Source organism: Lepidochelys kempii, chromosome 5 (genome assembly GCF_965140285.1).
Source record: "Lepidochelys kempii isolate rLepKem1 chromosome 5, rLepKem1.hap1, whole genome shotgun sequence".
In the NCBI taxonomy this organism is placed as follows: domain Eukaryota; kingdom Metazoa; phylum Chordata; order Testudines; family Cheloniidae; genus Lepidochelys; species Lepidochelys kempii.
In genome coordinates, this window is record NC_136384.1 from 82,234,867 (window position 1) to 82,255,865 (window position 20,999).

A 20,999-nucleotide genomic window follows, 5' to 3' on the forward strand; every position below is an offset into this window, starting at 1 on the left:
CCAAAATATTTTTTATTTATATATCAGATTATAATAAATGTTTTTTATTTGAAAAAAATTATTCTCGGTATTTGTGTCCATGTGTACAATGCAAATTATAAAAGCAGCAAGGAGGAAGCAAATTGTGAGTGTTTTCGACCAAAACCCCCATCCCTCCTGATTCGCAACCATCCCTGGACCAGTGATAGGTGCATGGGCAGCCAAGTAATTGGAAATAACCAAGGATGAAGCCAGTGAAAAAAATCAAAGGGGCCACTCTGGTATTACCTTGGGCTCATGGGCATGCTCCGAAACCCCAAACCTTGCCTCCCTTTTCACGCACCTCTCAATCATCAAATACATCAACTGTGCACGTTAGCAAGGAGGGAGGGAATTGTGAGTCTTTTCGACCACAAAACCCCATCCCTCCTGATTCACAACCCCTGGACCAGGCAGTACAATCAATTTGGCACATTAGCAAGGAGGAAGCAAACCGTGAGCGTTTTCGACCAAACCCCCATCCCTCCTGATTTGCAACCCTGGCAGGCGGTAGCAAGTCCTGAGCAGTAGCCAAGATGGTCACGTTTGCGTGGCGGAGACTGCACCTAGTTGCAAAAGGGGAAGGTTGCTATCTGCGTCGTCCTCTCAGTGCTAATGGTGGGGCCCGGCGCTGCAGTACGAGGCCCCGATCCTGCACTCGGATCTGAGGCGTGGACGCCAGGGCAGCCCAGCTGAGGTGAGCGCGGCGCCGCCCCAGGGGACCCTCTGGGGCCGTGCAGCGGCAGGGCCCGGTCCTCGGGCGCTCATCCAGCCCCGTGCAGAGGGCCTGCCTCAGCAGCGGGGCGGCGCGGCCAGGCCGGGGCCTCGGCTCCTCCTAGCAGGCGGGGAGCGAGCCGGGCTGAGGGTGAAGAGCCCTTGAGCCGGGGGAAACGCCGCTGGGCTGGGAGCGGGGCACCTGGGCTGGGCCTCATGGTGAGGAGGCGGAGCAGGAGCCGGGATTTGGGGCCGCCCGTCTGCCTGGGGGCGGGAGCGGGAGCGGCTGGCGGAGCAGCAGTTGCGGCAGCTTGGGCCGCAGGGAGGCGCCTGAGCGGCTGCCCCTGAACATGGCGGCGGCTGCTCCTCCCGCGGGCGGCGGGGGCTGCTGCCCGGCCGGGTCTGGCGGCGGCTCGGTGCCCGTGCTCTTCTGCTTCTCGGTCTTCGCCCGGCCCTCGACCGTGCCGCACGGCGCCGGCTACGAGCTGCTGATCCAGAAGTTCCTGAGCCTCTACGGGGACCAGCTCGACATGCACCGCAAGTTCGTGGTGCAGCTCTTCGCCGAGGAGTGGAGCCAGTACATCGACCTGCCCAAGGGCTTCCTGGTCAGCGAGCGCTGCAAGGTGCGCCTGGTGCCGCTGCAGATACAGGTGAGAGCGACCCCAGGGCCAGCTCCCGTCCCACAGCTTCCCGCCCTCCCTGTGCCTGCCTCGCTCGGAGTTATGGGCTCCCTGAAGCACATGGGGGTGACTCACACTCCTTCGCTCCTCTGAAGCGCACGCCTCGCACCCTGTCTGCATGAGTGCGCTCCCGGCATCTCTCAGCCTGCAGGGGCCCTGCCTTGGTTTCCCCTCACCCCCCATTCCTTTAAACTAAGACTTTCCCAGCGCGCTTCAGGTCTCCTTAAGACACACCCCCCGGGGGTGCTGAAGTGGTTTCCCTTATATACAGGCTTCACAGTTTTTTTTCAATGGCATCCAGCATCCTCATTGTAAAAACTGTTCCAGTGCCACAGCCCCCAGCCACCTCTCTCTCAGGCACACACCCCTTTTCACACCCACTGCCTGCTTCCCTCTAAAGTCCACACAGGCTGTTGAAACCCCCTCCTGTAGCCACCCTCTCTTATGTAACCTGTTCTAAAATTTCTGTTGGAAAATGAATGTTGAAGGAATATAACCCCAATTTCTCTTTACATGCGCATGTAGAATTCTATGTTTACAGTTGTGACCAGAGTTTAGAGAGAGGATTTATTAGTTATCACTTTTATTATTTCCCAAATAGTTAAATGATAAATACAGTTATCCTCAAGAAATCTCAGAGCTTCCACATGTTGCAATAAATGTCTTCGTTTTAAATATGACGCAATATAGAAGACAGATTATAAAAAGGATTGCATAGCAGTGTCTGTGAGTGCCATGTTTTCTGACTAGCGTTGTAATTGCAATGTCTGAGGGAAACTTCAGTGCAGAGTAAAGAACGGACCAGGCAAAATCTAAATCTGTGAGGAAGCAATACAGCAAACCTACATTTCATATTATATGGATACATTTATCTTATTAAGCCCGTAACCTAATGCACTTCACAGAAACACATGTATCTTACAGCCACGCTTGAATCTTGGTTTTATTGTCATTGAATCAGACCATATTTTCCCCAAAGGTGGTACAGTACATAAAACAGTAAACATTTGTCATTTGAAATAGACAACCTGTGCTTTCTTTTCTTTTCTTTTCTTTTCTTTTCTTTTCTTTTCTTTTCTTTTCTTTTCTTTTCTTTTCTTTTCTTTTCTTTTCTTTTCTTTTCTTTCAACTTAATTTGTGCTAAGGTGGAGTTGAGGTTGGGGTCAGGGTTCAACATTGAAAACAAAGATTAATCTTTAATTACAAATTTTATTGTGCCAGAGCTTTGTACCATGCATTATATGTCCCCAGTTTTATATTCAGTCCTGCTTCTGATAAATTATAGGATAGTAACTCACTGGCTTCATAGCAGACTGCTAGACAGATATAGTACGTGTTTTTCATAGTAAGATATCTTCATGCATACCAGAGATTTATGCCAGTCGTGCTGTAATGACTGCATTCAGAACAAAATTGCATCACTTTTCTCTTTTTCCAGTGTAGGGAGTTTTAAAAGTCAACCATTTTTCAGTAATGAAAATTGAATTTTATATGGAGAGGAATGTTCACGTTTTAGCTGCAGTCAATTAATTTTTCTCTGTCAGGCAGAAATTCTGGATGAGTTGGAAATGCAATGTAAAAAATGAATAATTTTTATTATTTGGAATATGGCTATTCTTTGTATCACCAGAAAATACTTTTTGGGATGTTATTCATAAATTAGCCTTAATAGAGTCCTGTGCCCTAGCAGGTTATCAGGTCAGACTCCCTCTTTCTCAGTGACTCTCAAACTTTCCAGATTTCTGTACCTCTGTCAGGAGTCTGATTTGTCTTGTGTACCCCCAAGTTTCACCTCACTTAAAGACTACTTGCTTACAAAGTCATACATAAAAATACAAATAGTGTCACAATACACTATTACTGAAAAATGGCATACTTATTTTTACCATATAATTATAAAATAAGTGAATTGGAATATAAATATTTTACTTAATTTCAGTGTATAGTATATAGAGCAGTATAAACAAGTTATTGTCTGTATGACATTTTAGTTTGTACTGACTTTGTTAATGCTTTTTTATGTAGCCTGCTGTAAAACTAGGCAATTATCGAGATGAGTTGATGTACCCCCAGGGGTACATGCACCCCTGGTTGACAACCACTGCTTTACGACTAAATACTGTTCCCTACACCCAGAATGTTATGTATTTTTTGTTATTTCCTTTGCTCATGTGTCAAAGACCCCTCTTAGTATCTGTTCCTTTGTTTACCAAGTCTCCCAAGGAAGTGATGGAAACCTCATCATTTGGTATAGTCAGAACTAGGCAAGAAAACATACTATGTGGAACAAACATTAACAGAAGGAATGTCTAGAGGTCTGAATTATTTTCCATCCTCAAATTTACTGTGTGTTTGGGGATAGAAAAAGACTTCAGTCATCTAGCCATTGTTAATTTAAAGTGACATTATACTGCTGAGTTGGAAACATGAAAAGATGAGGTCCCCTCCATGAAACTGACCAGTGAGGCCTTTCTGAGTTGAGTTAAAGACAAAATAGGCAGCTAAATTGTGACAAGAAAACTACAGGATTTTAAGATTAGTTTAAATAATTTAAAGTGTCATTAATGACACAGATAAGACTCCTTCCACCGCAAGTACAGGCCTCACTTCTGCAAAGACTTCTGCTGGTTGTTCCCTATGTTGAAACCATTGACTTCAGTGGGATCCCCCACACTCACTTCTTAGCAGGGCCAGGGCATATCTTTTATCTTGAACTTGACATCCCTGCACACATCTCTTTGAAGAACTGGGCCATAATTTTTATCTTGACCTTGAAAAGTCAGTATTGTGATATCTGGTAATACATTCTTGTTAAACCTCATATACATATTACTCCATTTTAGTCTAATACAGACTTGCCAAACGCTGTCATTGTGTGGATCACATTTTAGTACAGCAGCAGTCTCGTGGGCAGCCTGCCCTCTCATTGGTGATGCCATTACATCTCTGAGGTTTTTCATGTAATTGTTTAGATGAAAAGGTAAAATTAGAGCAGATTAGATACATTATTAGATACATCTTTAATGTATCTTAGCTGTTTCTGAATGTAATTTAGCAGCTGGTAATGAGGTGGAAAGATCACCATGTGACCAGCCAGCTCACCTTGAACCAGCAGCCAGTGTTCCCAGATCTCAGGTTGGGAACCTCTGGTCTAATACAGTCATAATTGCATGTTTCGGATTAACTGGGAAATGTTAGTCAAAGAAAAAAGTCCTTCATCTGCACGAGTGTGATAGGGAGGGCGGTTGCACTAGATACCTAATTTTTTTTAATAAAATGATTTAAAAAAACCCAATAACAACAAATTGCTGACCCCTTAACTTGTATAGTTTTATCATACGCATAGCCTAATCATCAGCCATTCAGATATCTCCTTCCATAAACTCATTGTAATTGTGATAGATATTTAGACATCGGGAAAGGAAGAGAAATTTGATTACTGTACCAGTTAATGCTCAGAAAGGGACAGCACTGCCTGGTTTCTTCTACTGAAATATTCAATTCCTTCCTCCATCCCTCCGAAGTTCAGAAGGGTTGTAACCTCGCTCTGTATTAATTTTGTCTCTGTATGGTCTTTTCTGAAAGCTACTTTACACACTTCAGATTAGGATATGTCTATCAGGGAAACTTGCATTTACTTACACTGGTATACATACACTGATGTAAATTCTTAATGTAGACATGCTGCATTGTTGCAATACAGGGTGTCAGCCAGTCAAATTCTTAATTGTCTACCAGTAGTTATACACAAGGCTGCAAGTCTTACAGAAGTCATGGATTCTGTGACTTTCCATGACTTCTGTAGTGGCTGGTGCTGGCTCAGGGACTGCCCGACTCAGGCAGCCCCTGGGCCAGCAGCAGCAGTTTGGGTGTGTGAGGTCAGGGCTAGAGGCAGAGGGTTGGGAGTGTGGGAGGATGTTTACCTCGGGGTGGGGTGCTCCCACTGTCATGGCCCTGCAGCTCCTAGGTGGCAGAGGGGTTGAGGGGGGGGAGGTCAATGCTGCCTGCACCTGCAGGCCCCACCCCCACAACTCCTATTAGCTGTGCTTCCTGGCCAATGGGAGCTGCAGCAGCTGGCGCTTGTGCCTCTCCGCCACCTAGGAGCTGCAGGGACGTGGAGCTGGGTTGCTCTGCCAGCCCTGCCTGCTCTGCCTGCTCTGCCAGCCTTCCCCTCTCCAGCTTCAATTTTATCTTTTAATTCCCTGTCTGTAAAATGGAGCTACTACTTTCCTATTTCACAGGGAAGTTGTCAAGGTAAATTCAATAATGTTTCTGTGTGGTGAGTATAATAGAAAAGCCTGTGAGGAAATTAATAATGCTGTATTCAGTGAAGAATTTGCATGGTGTGCAGTAAACAAAGCTTGGGACCACACATTGTATGAAGAGGATAAAATGAAATACTGAACAACTGCCTCATTCCCTGAGCACTGTCCATTATATGCACTGATGGATGTGGGGGTCCTGGAAGGTGAAATAGTGTGACTATACAGTTAAAGACTCCATCATACTGTCTATGCACAAGCAACCTTCATTCTGCATTTCCTAGCTTTTGGATGTTTGACTTTCCAGTTTTATAAATGGTAATAACAGAAACAAAGTATGTATAACAGAACATTGTCATGAGTAATGTCTTCTGCTGGCAAAATGTTTTGGTTTTTGTCTTAACATTTATGTGGAAACCATTATTTTGTAACATTATTCTCTTTCATAACCAAATCAAGTACTCTATACGTCACAGTGCTTTACAGTATCTCAAAAATAGACTTAAAAACTCATTATTATAGTGACCTATGCGAAATTAGCATATCACCTTAGTGCAGCCCTTAGTGTCCATTACACTACTGGTGCTATTAAAAGCCTCAGAGGACAAAGAGTAAATTGACGTGTAAAACAAGCTATCATCTTGCTCCTAGAGGTGATCCTTCCAACTCTGGATTCCAATGCAAGTGGCCAAATTTACACTGCTGCTAATCATGAAATACATGTTCAGTTGTTTGAAGGCTCCAGCCACCATACTGTCAAGTTTTATCAGCACTAAAATACGCTCTTTTAAAAGCTGAACTGTAAGGGAAAAAATGCCAAACAAATAAACCAATAAACCTTTTTAATTCTTGATTCCATCTCCCTCTCCTGATCCCCTTTAGGAATATCAGGCCCTTGCTGCTGTCTTGGTGGAGATGGTCCCCAGCAAGATCTTGAAAAGACCTTATGTCACATGACACTGTAACCTGATGCAGCTCTCTCTGCCCATCTAGAATAGCCACCTCTAGAGCCCTGCCTAGAATAGGATTTAAAATGGTTAGATTACCAAATTACACACACCTTTAAATCCTAGTCTAGACAAAACCTAAGTATTAGGGAGTAGTTGGTTTTTCAGATTGATTCAAGCTTTGGCCTCCGAGGGTATGTCTCCACTGCAATAAAACAGCCCTGACTGGCCTGGGTCAGCTGTCTTGGGCCAACCGTGGGCATTTTATTGCAGCTTAGACATACCATAAGACTGCTGTTTGTACAAAATGTTATGGTCACTGTGGACTGCACTAAGACGGCACATTAATTTCACAAAGGTCACCATATATTCCATTTCAAAATCAACTTTAGGGAATCCTTATACATTTAGAATATTACCATTAAGAATCAGTATATCTACCCCTTTTATGGAGGAAACTGGGGAGGGGGAAGGTATGATGAGTGTGGCCTCTGAGGTACTGCCCCAGTAACATCACCATTCCTCTTACAAACATCTGGCCAAGATTCTCCAGCAAAGAGAAGGAATTGAGGACCAAACAGCCTTGATATTTCATATTTGAAAGATGAAATAGAAAAATATTTAGAAAAAGCTTGAAGCCATTTTTAGAATCATAAAGAAGCAGAAAGGATGCCTACAAGTTTTGTAAAGGTGAACAGCAAAGCAAACCCAAAAGTAAACTATCTGAAAGGTGAAAGGACCACACAAACAGGAGACATTGACTATACTGTGGAACCAAAGAAAATGAGTTCATACAAAGTATATAGAAAGAGAATTTTATTTTAAACTTTCAGTTATACCGCTTTTAAGTTTTACTTTGTAACATTAGTAGGTAAAACAGTTTTGTGAGAAGTTTGTTTAAGTAATGTCCCTTTAGTTGTGGCTGCAGAATTGGATGTATTTTTGTCAAAAGGTTAAATCCGGTGACTGGCAGTTATATTTTAAAGTATACAAGTCTTGTTGTGTATTTAAACTTTTCTGAGTGCATCTCTCACTTGATAAAACTGTGGATTCCTGTTGGTTACTGCAACACTGCTGCATGTCTGGGTCAATATTTAATTGATTGCCACATGTTAGTTTTAAAAACAAATGAACAAAATAAAATAAAATTCTTAAAGGTCCTTTTTCCCCCCTAATTTTCTTGTTCTTCAGTATGCATTCAACCCATATGCTGATAGTTTTAAAAAAACTATTTTTCATTCCAGAAATCTCCTCCTTTTTTTTTTTACTAATCATTTAAAAATTTAATTGAATTAAAACGGTGATGTTAAATCTGTATTTTTGTTTTCAGATAACTACATTGGGCAACCTGACACCTTCAAGCACTGTATTCTTCTGTTGTGATATGCAAGAAAGATTCAGACCTGCTATCAAATATTTTGGTGATATCATCAGTGTAGGACAACGTTTGGTAGGTTTACTGATTTTCCCCCTCCCCCTGCACTACAAAAATATTTGCAAATTATCATCAATGCACAGATACTACCAGTGACTGGTGTCTTATACAGTCCAGATTTAAATATTGTACGTTCACTCCTCTCATGCTTAAATAACTTTTTTATTCTTGTGGATTTTTTTTTCCTTGCAGCTCCAGGGTGCACGGATTTTAGGAATTCCAGTCATTGTGACAGAACAGTATCCCAAAGGCCTTGGAAGCACCGTGCAAGAAATTGATTTAACAGGAGTTAAACTTGTGCTTCCAAAAACAAAATTTTCTATGGTATTGCCAGAAGTAGAAGCTGCATTAGCAGATATTCCTGGAGTCCGCAGTGTTGTCTTGTTTGGAGTAGAAGTATGTACTTGTTTGTTATAGTACTGTATTATTACTATAGTATGGTTGAAAACGTGTTTATATATTGATGTCTTTGCGCAAATCAGTGTTATAGTCCAGATACCACTTAAAGGTTAAGTTGTGATCATTTCAGTTGTTCAGAGCGGATAATCTCATAAGATACTTAGATATAAATCGAGTTTACAAGGCCAGATCCTGCAATTATGCAGTTTGCATTCAGAACTCCCATTGAATTAATTATTAATTTAATGTTTGGGAAAATTATAGGATTGATCCCTAATTTAATCTTGTACTGTAGTTCCAGGTAATCCTGTAAATACTTTTATAATGCTGGTATTTTTCTGACAGACTCACGTGTGCATCCAGCAAACAGCATTGGAATTGGTTGGCAGAGGTCTGGAAGTTCACATTGTAGCAGATGCTACCTCATCAAGAAGTATGATGGACAGAATGTTTGCCCTTGAGGTAACATGCATAATTTAGGCAGACTTTCTTCTACATCTTGGTTCTATGTTTGGTTCTCTTATTGTTACAAACCATTGAGAAAGTCACAAGCATTACAGCAAGTGACTAACTCAGTGAGAGGTGTTAGTCATGTAGTCATCCACAGAATAGGTCACCATGCAACAGGAGGGCCAGGATTTTTTAAAAAACGTAAACATTTTGGTGACGTGTCTATATGCAGAGCACAGGGTTGGGGACATCAGGTCAGAATTTGGGAGCTTATCATGAAATGTTGGATATTTTAAAAAACTACTGACTTTTCGTGGCCCCTTGGGTGACCTCGTAAGACAGAATTCTCTATGAAACTGTATAAAAATACTATACAACTTTTTATAGTTCAGAATGGTATTTTGCTCGGCATGCTACTGCCGTTAAACACTTCACTTCAAAGTATAAAGGGGCTCCAGTTCTGAAGTGCCTTCTAATGTGCAAAAAAAATAAAATAAAAAAGGCAGCAAATTCAGTAAAACTCCTACTTGCCTCTAAGGAGCTAAAAAGATTTAAAGTCCAGATTTTTAAAAAGTTTCATCATCACAATTAGAAAAATTCTGGTAGTCCAACTGAATATGTTACAAATGTTGCAGAAGTGACAGTACATAAAGCTAGAAAATTTTAAAAGTGCAGCTACATTTCATACACAACTTCATGGTGGTTTTATTGAAAACAATGTACTCTAACTAGCTTGCAAGCTTCACTGTTGTGTTAAAAATCCAGGATGGAAAAGAGAACTGTATCTGCACTGAACATGGGAATTTTTGCTCTGGATTTTAGCAGAATAGTTGAAAATTAAACTCTTAAAACGAACAATAATTCCATAACTTTGTGCCAGTCACCTAGAAGGTGTGCAACTCCTTTTTTTATTCTATGTCTCCTAGAACCTCAGAGCTTAAGTAAAGTCAGCAGTATTGAGCATTTGATAAAAATGCAGTATCTTTTTGATTAAGTGCGAGCTTAATGAAATCTGCCACATAATGCATATGATGCACAAGGACTACTATCAGAAAAATAAGTCACAGACTCATCTGGAAACTAATGCAGTATTACTATTACTTAATATGTACGGCAACAGAAAAAACCAAAATTTTGGTGGTTTTGCTGTTTCTGTACATTTGCTTAGAACAAACAGCACATATCTTTCATGCGCGCATGCACACACAAATCACAGTTCTGTGTATTGTGATAGATTTTGAATCGCCCTGGACAAGTCCTGGATTTTGTTCAGTCAGAATAGATCCATTATAATTATAAAAAAGTAGATAGCTGCACTCACTCAAAGCTCCTAGAAGGGCACTTCAGACAAATTAATTGGTTCTAGATAACTTTTCTTTATTTGAGGAGTTTGGGGTAAATGTCAGTGGTTCTCAAAATGTAGTTCAGAGAGCACTTCCTGGCTCTTTGTGGAGAGCCTACAGGTTACATGTTACTGGCTCCACTTCCAGCCACCTCTACAAGCTTCTAGTTTCCTTTGTGCAACGAAGAGCCTATATTAGGGCTGCTGCTTAATATTATAGGGGAGAGGAATTGAATGCTGTCTTCAGGGACCATGGCTGGGGAAATGGGGACCAGGAAACAGGAAGGCATATACAGGAATGTTGTATGATCAAGGGACTGATTGTCTTAAGATGTGTTCCATGATTTCAGAACATTTGATAACCTCTGGTTTAGGCTAAATACACCATAAGAAGAAATATTTAAAGCCTTCAATTTTTTTCCCTTTCACTGGATTTACAGGTTAAATTTACCTATCCCATGGGGTGGTGTAGATTTAATTCATTAATATGTGTTACTTCAGATATGCTCGCAAGTCTTTGAGATCCTCTAGTAGAGGGTACTGTAGAACTACAAGCTATTATGTAGACACTTTAACACAATTTGATTCTAAATTATTGGTGTACAGTGCATTTAAAATTTTCAAATTAGACCCATGTACACGTCAGAATGATTGTACTCTGTATAATGAGACACATTCTGGCACAAAACAGGAATAGGTCTTCACTCTATCCAATGTTAGTGTCAGCCTTTTTTTCTGCTGCCCTCAGCCCTGTCTTCATTGCTCTACTCTGTGCAGATTACTCCTTCCACATGATGGGGTGACTGCCCTGTAATGTTTAGATTCTGATCAAGGAGAATCCTGCATGAAACGTGAGTGTAGTCAAAGCTGAAGAAGACAACTTTCATCCTGTGGTCTCCTCTTTTGTTGTTACTTTTTAGATATATACAAATCTATGTAGCCCCATTTAGAATTCAGTCCTGCATGTTGAGATTTTTTTTTGCCATCATGAAGAAAGCTCTAAAAGACATTTGTTTTACAATAAGTTAGATTTTTGTTATGCTTGAACAAGTATAAGTAATCAGTTAAGCAGCAAAATTTTTGAATGCTAACTCAAGCTATCTTGAGGCTCCTGTTAGTTTCCTCAGTTGCTGACATAAGTGGTAGTGTGAACAAGCCCTAAGGCTATGTCTACACTATAGCTTATGTCAGCAAAACTTATGTTATTCAGGGGTGTGAATAAACCACCACCTGAGTGACATAAATTACACCAACATAAGCGATGGTGTGGACAGCGCTATGTCAGTGGGAGAGCCTGTGGAAATGGTTTTATCATGCCAGTGGGAGAACTCTCTCCTGTCGGCATACAGTGTCTTCACTGGACACGCTGCAGCAGCGAAGCTGCAGCGCTGTACATGTAGATGTGCCCAAGTCTTTTCCTAAGACATTTAATAGCCCATTCTGTGGAAAAACAGTTTTGCCTCTTGGGCTGAAGAGGTTAATGGTTTCCTAAAGCAGATCTGCAAAGCTAATGCAAAGCTAGGTCATTTACACTTTTACTAGCCATTATAGAGAAGAGGCATATACCTTTGCGTATGCTACTTTCAGAACCATTTAAGCCCACAAGATAGTGACCATTATGTCTCACCTCTTCACAGGGTGAATTTTACCCTCAGCGTTTTCTTCTCTTAAATGTATTTCTTTAACAGCCCACTCTCTGTTTGTTTTAATGACACATGCATTACTGACATGAACACAGATTTCAGCTATACTTCTGAAATGTATTTCTGGTAGTGCTTTATCATTTGCATTTTTTGGATAAGGATTTTTGTTTTTGCTTTTAAGTGTGAGTGAGTCTCTTGTTTTTCCCTAACCAGTTTTCATTCCATTCCAGCTCCGATTTGTAACTCTCTCCTAATAGTTAGTGCTCTGATAATCATTTTGGGAATTCTAACGGGAGCCTCAAGTCCACATGTTTGGTACTTAAATTCGGCTATTTCATTTGCTGCTTGTATCTGTTTAAGTATATGACCCAGGGAAAATGTATCTGTTGTTGTTAGATAATGAACATTTCCACCGAGAAATACTCTATGAAACGTTACCGGCAATATATTTTAAAATCTTTAACTGAAAAATATGTGTGACCTTCATGTGGATTACTTATTCACTACAGTGCTGGAGAATGCACTTCTTTTTTGCAATTTAAGATTAAAACCTACAGCCATGCTCTCGTGCAGAAAGTGTTAACTTGAAGGAAACAATCTGCATTTGTTTGTTGTTTTACAAACTACATGCTTACTGTATAAGGTAAGACACTTAGCTAAAAATAGTGATTTTCCCCTGTACAAAGATTACGACAATAATGTGGGGGATATGAATATAGGGATGCGTATCCCACAACTGCCTAAACTAGCTACCAAGGGGTAAAGATCCCAACCCCTCATAACAGGTTAGGGTACTTTTTTCCTCCACTGCTCACAATAGAGACCAAGCCTGGAAAGTCCACTTCCTTTGCATTTCCTCTCCTACCCACTGTCCCCTCCATGGGGATAGTGGGCATGGGAGGTAGACAGGACCCAGAATAGGGATCTACAATATCAGTGAGGCAGGGATCTGATGTAGTCACCAAACAGCTGAATAACTCTTTGCTGTGGAGCTTTGGCCTAGCAGAGGGAGCCAGCCTCTCTCCAGGATACATTAGAATATCCTGCTGTTACAGACAGCAATTGTAGCCTTCCAGGGTTTGCATGCACTGCAAGATGTTTGGAGCTAGACAGAACATTACTGAATTTAATTGTATTTGTATGAAATAACTTAAAATATAGGTGGTTTCTTTTAATCCTAACAATTTTAACTTTTATCTTGAGAACATTTTATAGTCTTTCAGAAGAGTTCTTTGTGTAAATGTCCCATTACAGGCTAAGTATAATCTTTGCATTGTTAATAAAAATTATTGCTGTCTGACTAATATGAGTGAATTACAGTCAACAGCTAAGGCTTGTAAAAGAGTCTTCCTCTCTTACTTTCACAAGACTGCTGGTTCCAGGGCACTGTATAATCTCATGAACAGGGTATTGGATGGTATCTAACAACCTCTGAAAAAGGAAATTCAGCGTCAGTAGCAGCTAACTTATTTTCTTTATAATAATGCGTCTTACCTACATAGCATCTTTTATCTGAGGATCTCAAATTTTTAAACACTGGATGAGATAAGCTTTTCAAAACTGCTGTGTTGTGGGAGGAGTATAATCCTCACTTTATGTATGGAAAAACATTCACGTAGAGGGAAGTGACATGCTTAAATTCACATAGAAGATCTGAACTGGAGAAAGAAACCCTTCTGAGTACCATGCCTTTTCTTTAATCCAAGACTGTCCTTCCCCTTAATATTCCATAACAAAATGGAATTGACTTTTTCCTCCCCGCACCGCTCTTAATTCTCACTGGCCTCCTGGTTTTATCCTTCCCATCCGTAAATACTGGGGGCAAAACAGCACAGGTTTTATTGTTTGTTTAGTGAATATTTTAAAAGTGTTCTCTATTTGGTATACTGTATGTGCTTATCCACAGTTGCAAGGGTGTCACCTTTTCCTGTCTCTGTTCTTTTCTCTTTTAGCGTCTTGCTCGCACTGGAATAATAGTTACCACTAGTGAGGCCATCTTGCTGCAGCTGGTAGCTGATAAAGACCATCCAAAATTCAAAGAAATTCAAAACATCATTAAGGCAAGTGCTCCAGAATCAGGGCTCCTTTCCAAAGTATAAAGAGGGCTTTTTGAAAGAGCAGCACATTGTCATCTTTAAGGAAGAACTAAAGTTGTAAGCAGACATGCGTGCACACTCTCACACTAACTTCAGTAGAACTATAAAACTAAAAGTTGGCGTATTTGTGCTTGCCTTAGCAAAATTTGTCTGGGTGCCAGTGTGTTCTGTTTAATCACAGCTGTCAAAGACCTTGAGTACCATCAGATGCTTTTATTGTCAGATGCTCTATTATTTATTTAAAAAAAAAAACTTAACAGAGGTGCCTGTTAGTCTGTACTATATCCACTGATTGTTACACTTCTCCAAAAAGTGCACATTTCTGTGAAATCTCTTGATTGTTCACTTTGTAAAAGAGTACTGTGATATTTTGCTTCACTTTTGTATTGATTGAGGTAAATGTGATGTGATAATATGCTTTAACTTTGTGCATAAATTAAACTATTTTAATAGAGAATTTCAGTAGTATAAAATAGATGGACTACATGTTTACATTCTTTGTCTTTTAGAATAAAAGCTAAATGCTTGTCTTATTCAGTAGACAAACCAAGTAGCTCAAGCAACAATCTAGGCTTAATTATTTTGTGTAGCTGAAGTGGACTACGTTGATTCTTGATTATTCCAGACTTTTGACTCCCTAATCCTGTTTTAATGTTCTGTACTTCAACTACAAGTTCCAGATGGAAGCAATCATTGGGTCACTGCTCCTTTCAAAATTATAAAGAAATCTGTCAATTTGTTAATGAGATGATCTAAAAGATTGGTTTACAGTAATTCACAGCTAGTGGGAGACTACCAGCATTTAAAATTGGAAAAAAAAATCTTAAACTCTTTCAGTTTCGATTACTGAAGGCTAATTATTTCTAGAAATGTCCTCAGATTTTTTTAATCCTTTTATGACTAGATTTAATAAACTCCATCTGGTTTCTGCATTAAGCCAAGCAAGCCCTGAAAAAACTTTTCAGGTGTGTTGCAAACTTCTGCAGCACTGATGTTGGAATTTGATTGGAATCTAGCCTAAAAGCGTAATTTAAAAAGGAACATCTGTAATTTGTTGCTATATATTTTGTAGCTGGAACTAAACTTTAACACGATTGTTCTTCTTGAAGGCACTGTCTTCATGTTCAAATGGGTTAAAATTTGTTATATAACGTTTACAACAAGAATGTAACTTTAGAACCTTTGGTTTTTTGTTGTTGGTTTTTGTTTTTTTTTTAGGAGATGAAAAAATTATTGAACACTGATCTTTTAGGTATAAAATACTGATCTTTTAGGAATAAAAATTACAGTAAATGTATTGTTTGAAATGATTTATTTTCCCCACAAGATGGCTCTAAAAGAATTGTATAACCTTTATATGTTTAAAGCAAATAAAATGTTAACATTTACTGTCTCTCTTACTCTTGTGGTATTTGTGGAATGGAGAATCCTAAAAGCTATTATTTACCATAGCTCTTACTCTAGCTTTTGCTGCCTGTGAAATTCCCATAGATGTCATGGAAATTTGGTGCCAAGATTAAGGGCAGAGTATGGCCCAATTTGCTTATGTTTTTGAGAGAACTTACTTTGTGCTCTAAAATTTGAAGAATGATCACCACGCTTGTGGCTCGGGGCAGGAAAGGAAGAGTTTAAGAAGCCATTGTCCCACATCACTGACCTATTTTTACCCTTTTTTGAGGGGGAGGCGAGGGAAGAGGCTGCTATGTTAATCATGCTGTCTAGCAGAGTAAAGTCCACTTATATAAATCAACAACTGTGCACAAAAGTGCTATAAATATCTCATGAAATATTATTCTGTTTCTTCAATATTTATACATTTATATTAGCTGCAATAGTGAGGAGGGGGAAATTTCCAACAATATCTTTTATGCATATACATTTTTGGAGTTGATTGAGTGTTAGTAAAATCAAACCATTGGAGCCACACTGCCAGGTTAAGCCATAGGGACCCGAGAGCCTGAGCAGTGTCTCCTCAACCTCCAGCAGATCCCAGAGAACCATAAGGTTTGTGGACTGGATCCATTGTTTGTACTGCCAGGGTTTGGGGAAAACTAAACCCTGTCCCCTTCCCACAGATAGGGAAAAATATTGGAGGAAACACTATGAGAACTCCACAGAGATTTCCCTTCAATGGGTCCATCCCAATGATTTTACCACAAGAGAGGTCAATCAGGAATAATAAAAGAAAACACTATAGAGGATCCTTATAAACTTATTCATATTACCAATGATGCCTATTTGTACCTAGTATATACTTGCTGAATTTATAGATTTTGCCTTTAAAAATGTTAATTTTTTTAAAAAACCCACTTATGTTTTTTCCTAAGTTTAAAAAAAACACCCCAAAGCATACTGAGAGATAGTGTCATATAAATGAGTGCTTGCATGTGAAGTGAGGCACAAGGTGAATCAAATTGCTGTCTTTCACTTGAGACTTGTTAATCAGCACAATTGGATTGTCTGGTATGTTTAGTGAGATTCTAAAACTGATTAAAAATTAATTATCCAATTTTGTGCCTAGGGGAACAAAAATGAGAAGAAAATTTTGCCCTAATTTCTTCATGCTTTTACTCAACTGCACTATTCTGTTCTCCATGCATCTGTGGATTGTTGGTTGACATTAATGGACATATTTGTAGAGTAAAATTTCAAAGGTGAGAGTAGGAAAGGAAGTCAAAGTGCTTTATTTTCAGAGGTGCTGAGCTTCTGCAGTTACCTTTGATCTCAACACTCCAAAAATCGGGCTCTACACCTCTGGCAGGGATGCACAACGAAAATGTCACCTTTGATTTTAGTTTTAAAAGCTTGATAAACTGTATGGTTTTTAAATGTTACTTCCTCCCTTCTTTCAAATGCAATGTTTTATTGCCATTCATTTATCTTCTCTCCTCCCCAAATGATTTGTCAGATTATTTTTGTAACTGAAATCTTCCAGCCCAAGCTGTTTACTGCTGTTCACAAAATGATACTTGCCCAGCTATTTAATCTAAGATATTTCTAGCACAGCTATCAGTGTGAAATGGAAGAGTCAAGCCATGAGAGGAAATCACCTACTTGAAAAGACTGAACTGTGTCATAAGGCTAAAGCATAGTCATGGAACTATAAAAGCTAATCACAGTCCAGGCTTTTTAAAGCTCACTTCATAATTTTCTAATGGTCCTTGTATTAGATATGTAAAAATAACACACGATCCTTTAGCCTAATCTTTTTCTTTAAAACAAGTCTATACTGACCTAATACTGCTATCTTCTGAAATAAAAAGTTCCCACAATCTAAGTAGTCATAAAAAGTTACGGCTTTACCTAAATAAATGACCATGAACCAATTGGAGTGTGTGGCTACACAAAACTACCTTCCTAACCTGTTCCTTTATCTGGCTGGATAATACCATTATTCTAAGCATTACATAAACTGTACATCTGAGCCAATGTATAGGATTGTAGTAAGTGGCCTTACTGGTGGACAGACCTGGAAATCTGAATAATATATATGAAAACATTTCATAGTAATGTGGTCCCTACCCTGATGAGCTTACACACCAATACATATTCAATAAATCTGCTACCATAACGATTCTCAAGGCTTGATTTGATCCCTTGGGCAGAGTGTGTAGTGTGTACCCCCTATGTCTGATGCAAATTCACCACTAGGTGCGTACACCACAGACTGTGTGAGCAGCTTTAAACTCCAGTTAACTGGCTTCATGCAGACAACAGAGTTTGCAGGTGGGCTTTCTGCTACAAAATTCCCATAGCTTGTGTTTTGCTGGCAGAAGAGAACGTCACCCAAAAAAACTGAATTAGTGATTTCAATGAGATTTAGGTTCCCACATACCGTTTGAGGATCTGGGTCTTTAGTGTATTGTATGGTCTCAGCCAGTAACATTGGGCAACAGTCATCTTGCTTCTTTCTCCCATTTACTAGCAGGAAGTAAAGGAAATACTCTTATCAATATAACTATTGTAATATCAATACAAGTATATTTATATGCACGTTTTGTTTCCAAAGCTCATCTTTTTGTTCTTTTAGGGATGTTGAAGAATCACAACTTTTTCAATATTCTCCTACCCTCACCACTTGATATCTACATTTAATAAAAAATGGAGAAGATACTTGTTAAATTTGGTAGAGCTAAAATTATCCCTATCAACTGGAGTTTGGATCAGAAGTGTATAACCTTCCATTCCTGCATTCTGAATAATCTGTTGTGAGTTAGTCTCACTGGCAGCAGGATATATCTGTCTGCTCATAAGAAGGAAGCAAGCAAACTGAGTAGAACTGAAAAAATAGTTTGTTATACTCAACTGCAGTAGATTGTGAACAAATCTAATGCCCTGGGTTTCATACAAACCCATCCCAGTCTAATTCAAAATCAGTTAATGTTTTGTTTCAGAACTGTGCAAACTAGTCATGATGACCAATTTGTCTGAAGAATTTAGCCCTCGTTTTCATAAACGAGCTTTGATTTTTACTACTGTATTTAGTGTTTGAAATTATTCTGCAACTAGGTTTTATAATCGGTTTCATACATTTATTTTGGCCTATGGATGAACTGCCTGGAGTCTTGTAGCTTGCTTCTGCTCCATTCCCTTATGTGGCGGTTGTTGTGCCCTTTATGGAGTGACTGGAGGAAGCGTACGCAACAGTTCACCCAGCATGGGGTTGGTGTCTCGCTAACTGACAGCTGAGTCAGCAAAGGTTCCAAACAGACACCCCCTTGAGGAAATGATTGATAGCTCTGAAATAAAGCTATTAGCCCCTGCAGATGGTTTCAGTGGGGCTTGAACCTCTGGCCTAGCAAAGTGGGAGCAGAAAAAAAAAGACTGCATAGACAACAGGAGAAAGGGCAGTTTTGTCCTTGTAGTAGGGGGTTCATTTGTTGACACACTGGTCAGTTCCTGTAACCCTGTATAAAGCTGCTGAAGTTCTGCTGACTCACTGTGGTCGGTTTTGCTTATAAACTCCACCCAGATGAAGGTAGTTGGGTTCTAGGGCTTAAAGGAAATGGGATAAAGAAGGTCCTGGAGACAATCCTTAGGGACAGTGAGGCTCAGTGGAGGAAATTTTAGGCTGAGGTTTATGTTCTGTTTTTTGTTTTTGTTACCAACAAGCTAAACCCTTAGAAGGATGAGTTTGTATGCTATCTTAGAATCTTTTTGCTGCTTTGAGGATGGAGTTGCGATTCTGCCCATTAACAGTACTCCAATTCCTGGTCCTCTCCCCATGTGGCAGTTTTGATGTGTTAATGCAGACCCGGTTCGAAATAACCTCTACAAAGCCTGAGTGGTGGTGCAGGATAAGTGGAAGAACAGTTGTAGTGGTCAAGGAATTAATCAACAACTCCGCAGGTCCCTAATGCAGAGATGCTGTGGAATCTCTCTGCACCTTTTCTAAACTTCTGGCTATCCTCAAGATCAGTGAGGCAGACCCTGCCTATGCAAGAGTAGGGCTTTGTTGTGGAACAGGAGATCAAGATGTAGCCCATGCTCTTTACTCTCCTCAAGATAGTGAGGATGCTAAACAAGGCTATACTTGACACTGATCCTTCTTGAGCCCTAACATACCCCACCCCAACTTAATGCATTACTGTGTACGGTAATAATCTGTGCACCGTTTTTAGGGCACATGACATATCCAAACTAATTTGAGTTCATTTTAAAAGTAAGCTTTTGTTAGAATACTGTAACAAATGCTTTTCTCTAGTCCAAATATACACTACTAAATAGACTGCATTCCCTTCATCCTTTCCAAAAAAGCAATTTTTTTCTGGAAAAATCTGTTCTTTATGAAAAATATCTTATTGCTCATGATTAAGGTTTTGTCATGGTTATTTTTAGTAAAAGTCACAAACAGGTCACAGGCAATAAACAAAAATTCATGGAAGCAGTTACCAGTCTGTGGGTTTTGCTGCTTCAGCTCCATGGTTTCCCCCTCTGCCCACGGTAGCTGGGAGCTGCAGGGTGACCATATTTCCAAAGAGAAAATGGGACACCCCCAACCCCTTGCCCGAGGCGTTCCTCCTCCCTCCGTGCGAGGCTGTCACCCGTTACTGAAACCCTGAGGAGGGCCCCCTCAGGAGTCTGTCACCTGTTGCTGGAACTTTGCAGGGGGGCCCCTGTTACTTGTTGCTTCTGTCACCTGTCACTGAAACCCTGCCAGGCCCCGCTGGCTGCCAGCTCCAGAGTCTGGCAGCTCCTGGGGCTGAAGCAGAGAATGTAACGGAGTTTTCTGGAAGTCATGAGTTCCATGACAAATGTAGCCTTATTCATGATTCCATCCTCCTCTAGATGATGAGTGATTTGTTTCTCTTAATATGTCTGCCATTATTTAACCAATGATGTAAGTCAAACTTTTAGGAAGTAAGAGTCAGGATCATTCTTTTTTTCTTTTTTTCTATGACCATGGTCTCATTATTTTAAGGATACAGTAAAAAAAATTTCAATACACTGTAATTTCATAGTCTTTCAGTTAATCATGAGTTGCTAATGCTACAGACTTGCTCAGAAAGGCAATGGAAACTATGGAGGGTAAAAACTTACCCACTTGATAAACTTTGATGTTACCCAGAACTGTACTTAGCCTATGGATAAATACCACTCTGAGAATTTTCCACAGTACTTACTGCCGTGGCAGCAACAGCAGGACTCAGTGATCAGAGGCATTTGTTTCACACCTTATGATAAAGTACAGAGGATAAACTATTCTAGATGTGCACAACAGATGTCTCACACAGGTTCAGAACATCTGTTCTGAAAAAAGGGTTCTGACAATCTTGTACAGACCCAACAAGAAAGCTCTATTTTATGTGTTCATGGTTAGTGTTCTTATAATAAAATCTTCAGGACATGGGAGTTTGATGAAGTTAAAGACTGACCTTTCTGGAATCTCAAGAGCAGCTTCTGTAAATTTAAGAGGAGGCTATTATAGATGGAGGCTCCAGTGTCTCACAGGACTGTGCTATTTATAAAGATAAAGATGGGTGATTGCTCTGCCTTTTGATTACTGGCTGGAA

At 40.0% G+C, this 20,999-nt stretch overlaps 1 protein-coding gene across 1 annotated transcript; it reads left to right on the plus strand.

Annotated features, from left to right (window-relative positions):
• The first annotated feature begins 381 nt into the window (after positions 1-381).
• Positions 382-15,374, plus strand: ISOC1 (isochorismatase domain containing 1). Its single transcript, XM_073344872.2, has 5 exons — positions 382-1,382; positions 7,952-8,071; positions 8,249-8,452; positions 8,801-8,917; positions 13,843-15,374. The coding sequence occupies exons 1-5, from the start codon at positions 1,083-1,085 to the stop codon at positions 13,987-13,989; spliced, it is 888 nt and encodes a 295-aa protein (XP_073200973.1). The 5' UTR covers positions 382-1,082; the 3' UTR covers positions 13,990-15,374.
• The last annotated feature ends 5,625 nt before the right edge of the window (positions 15,375-20,999 follow it).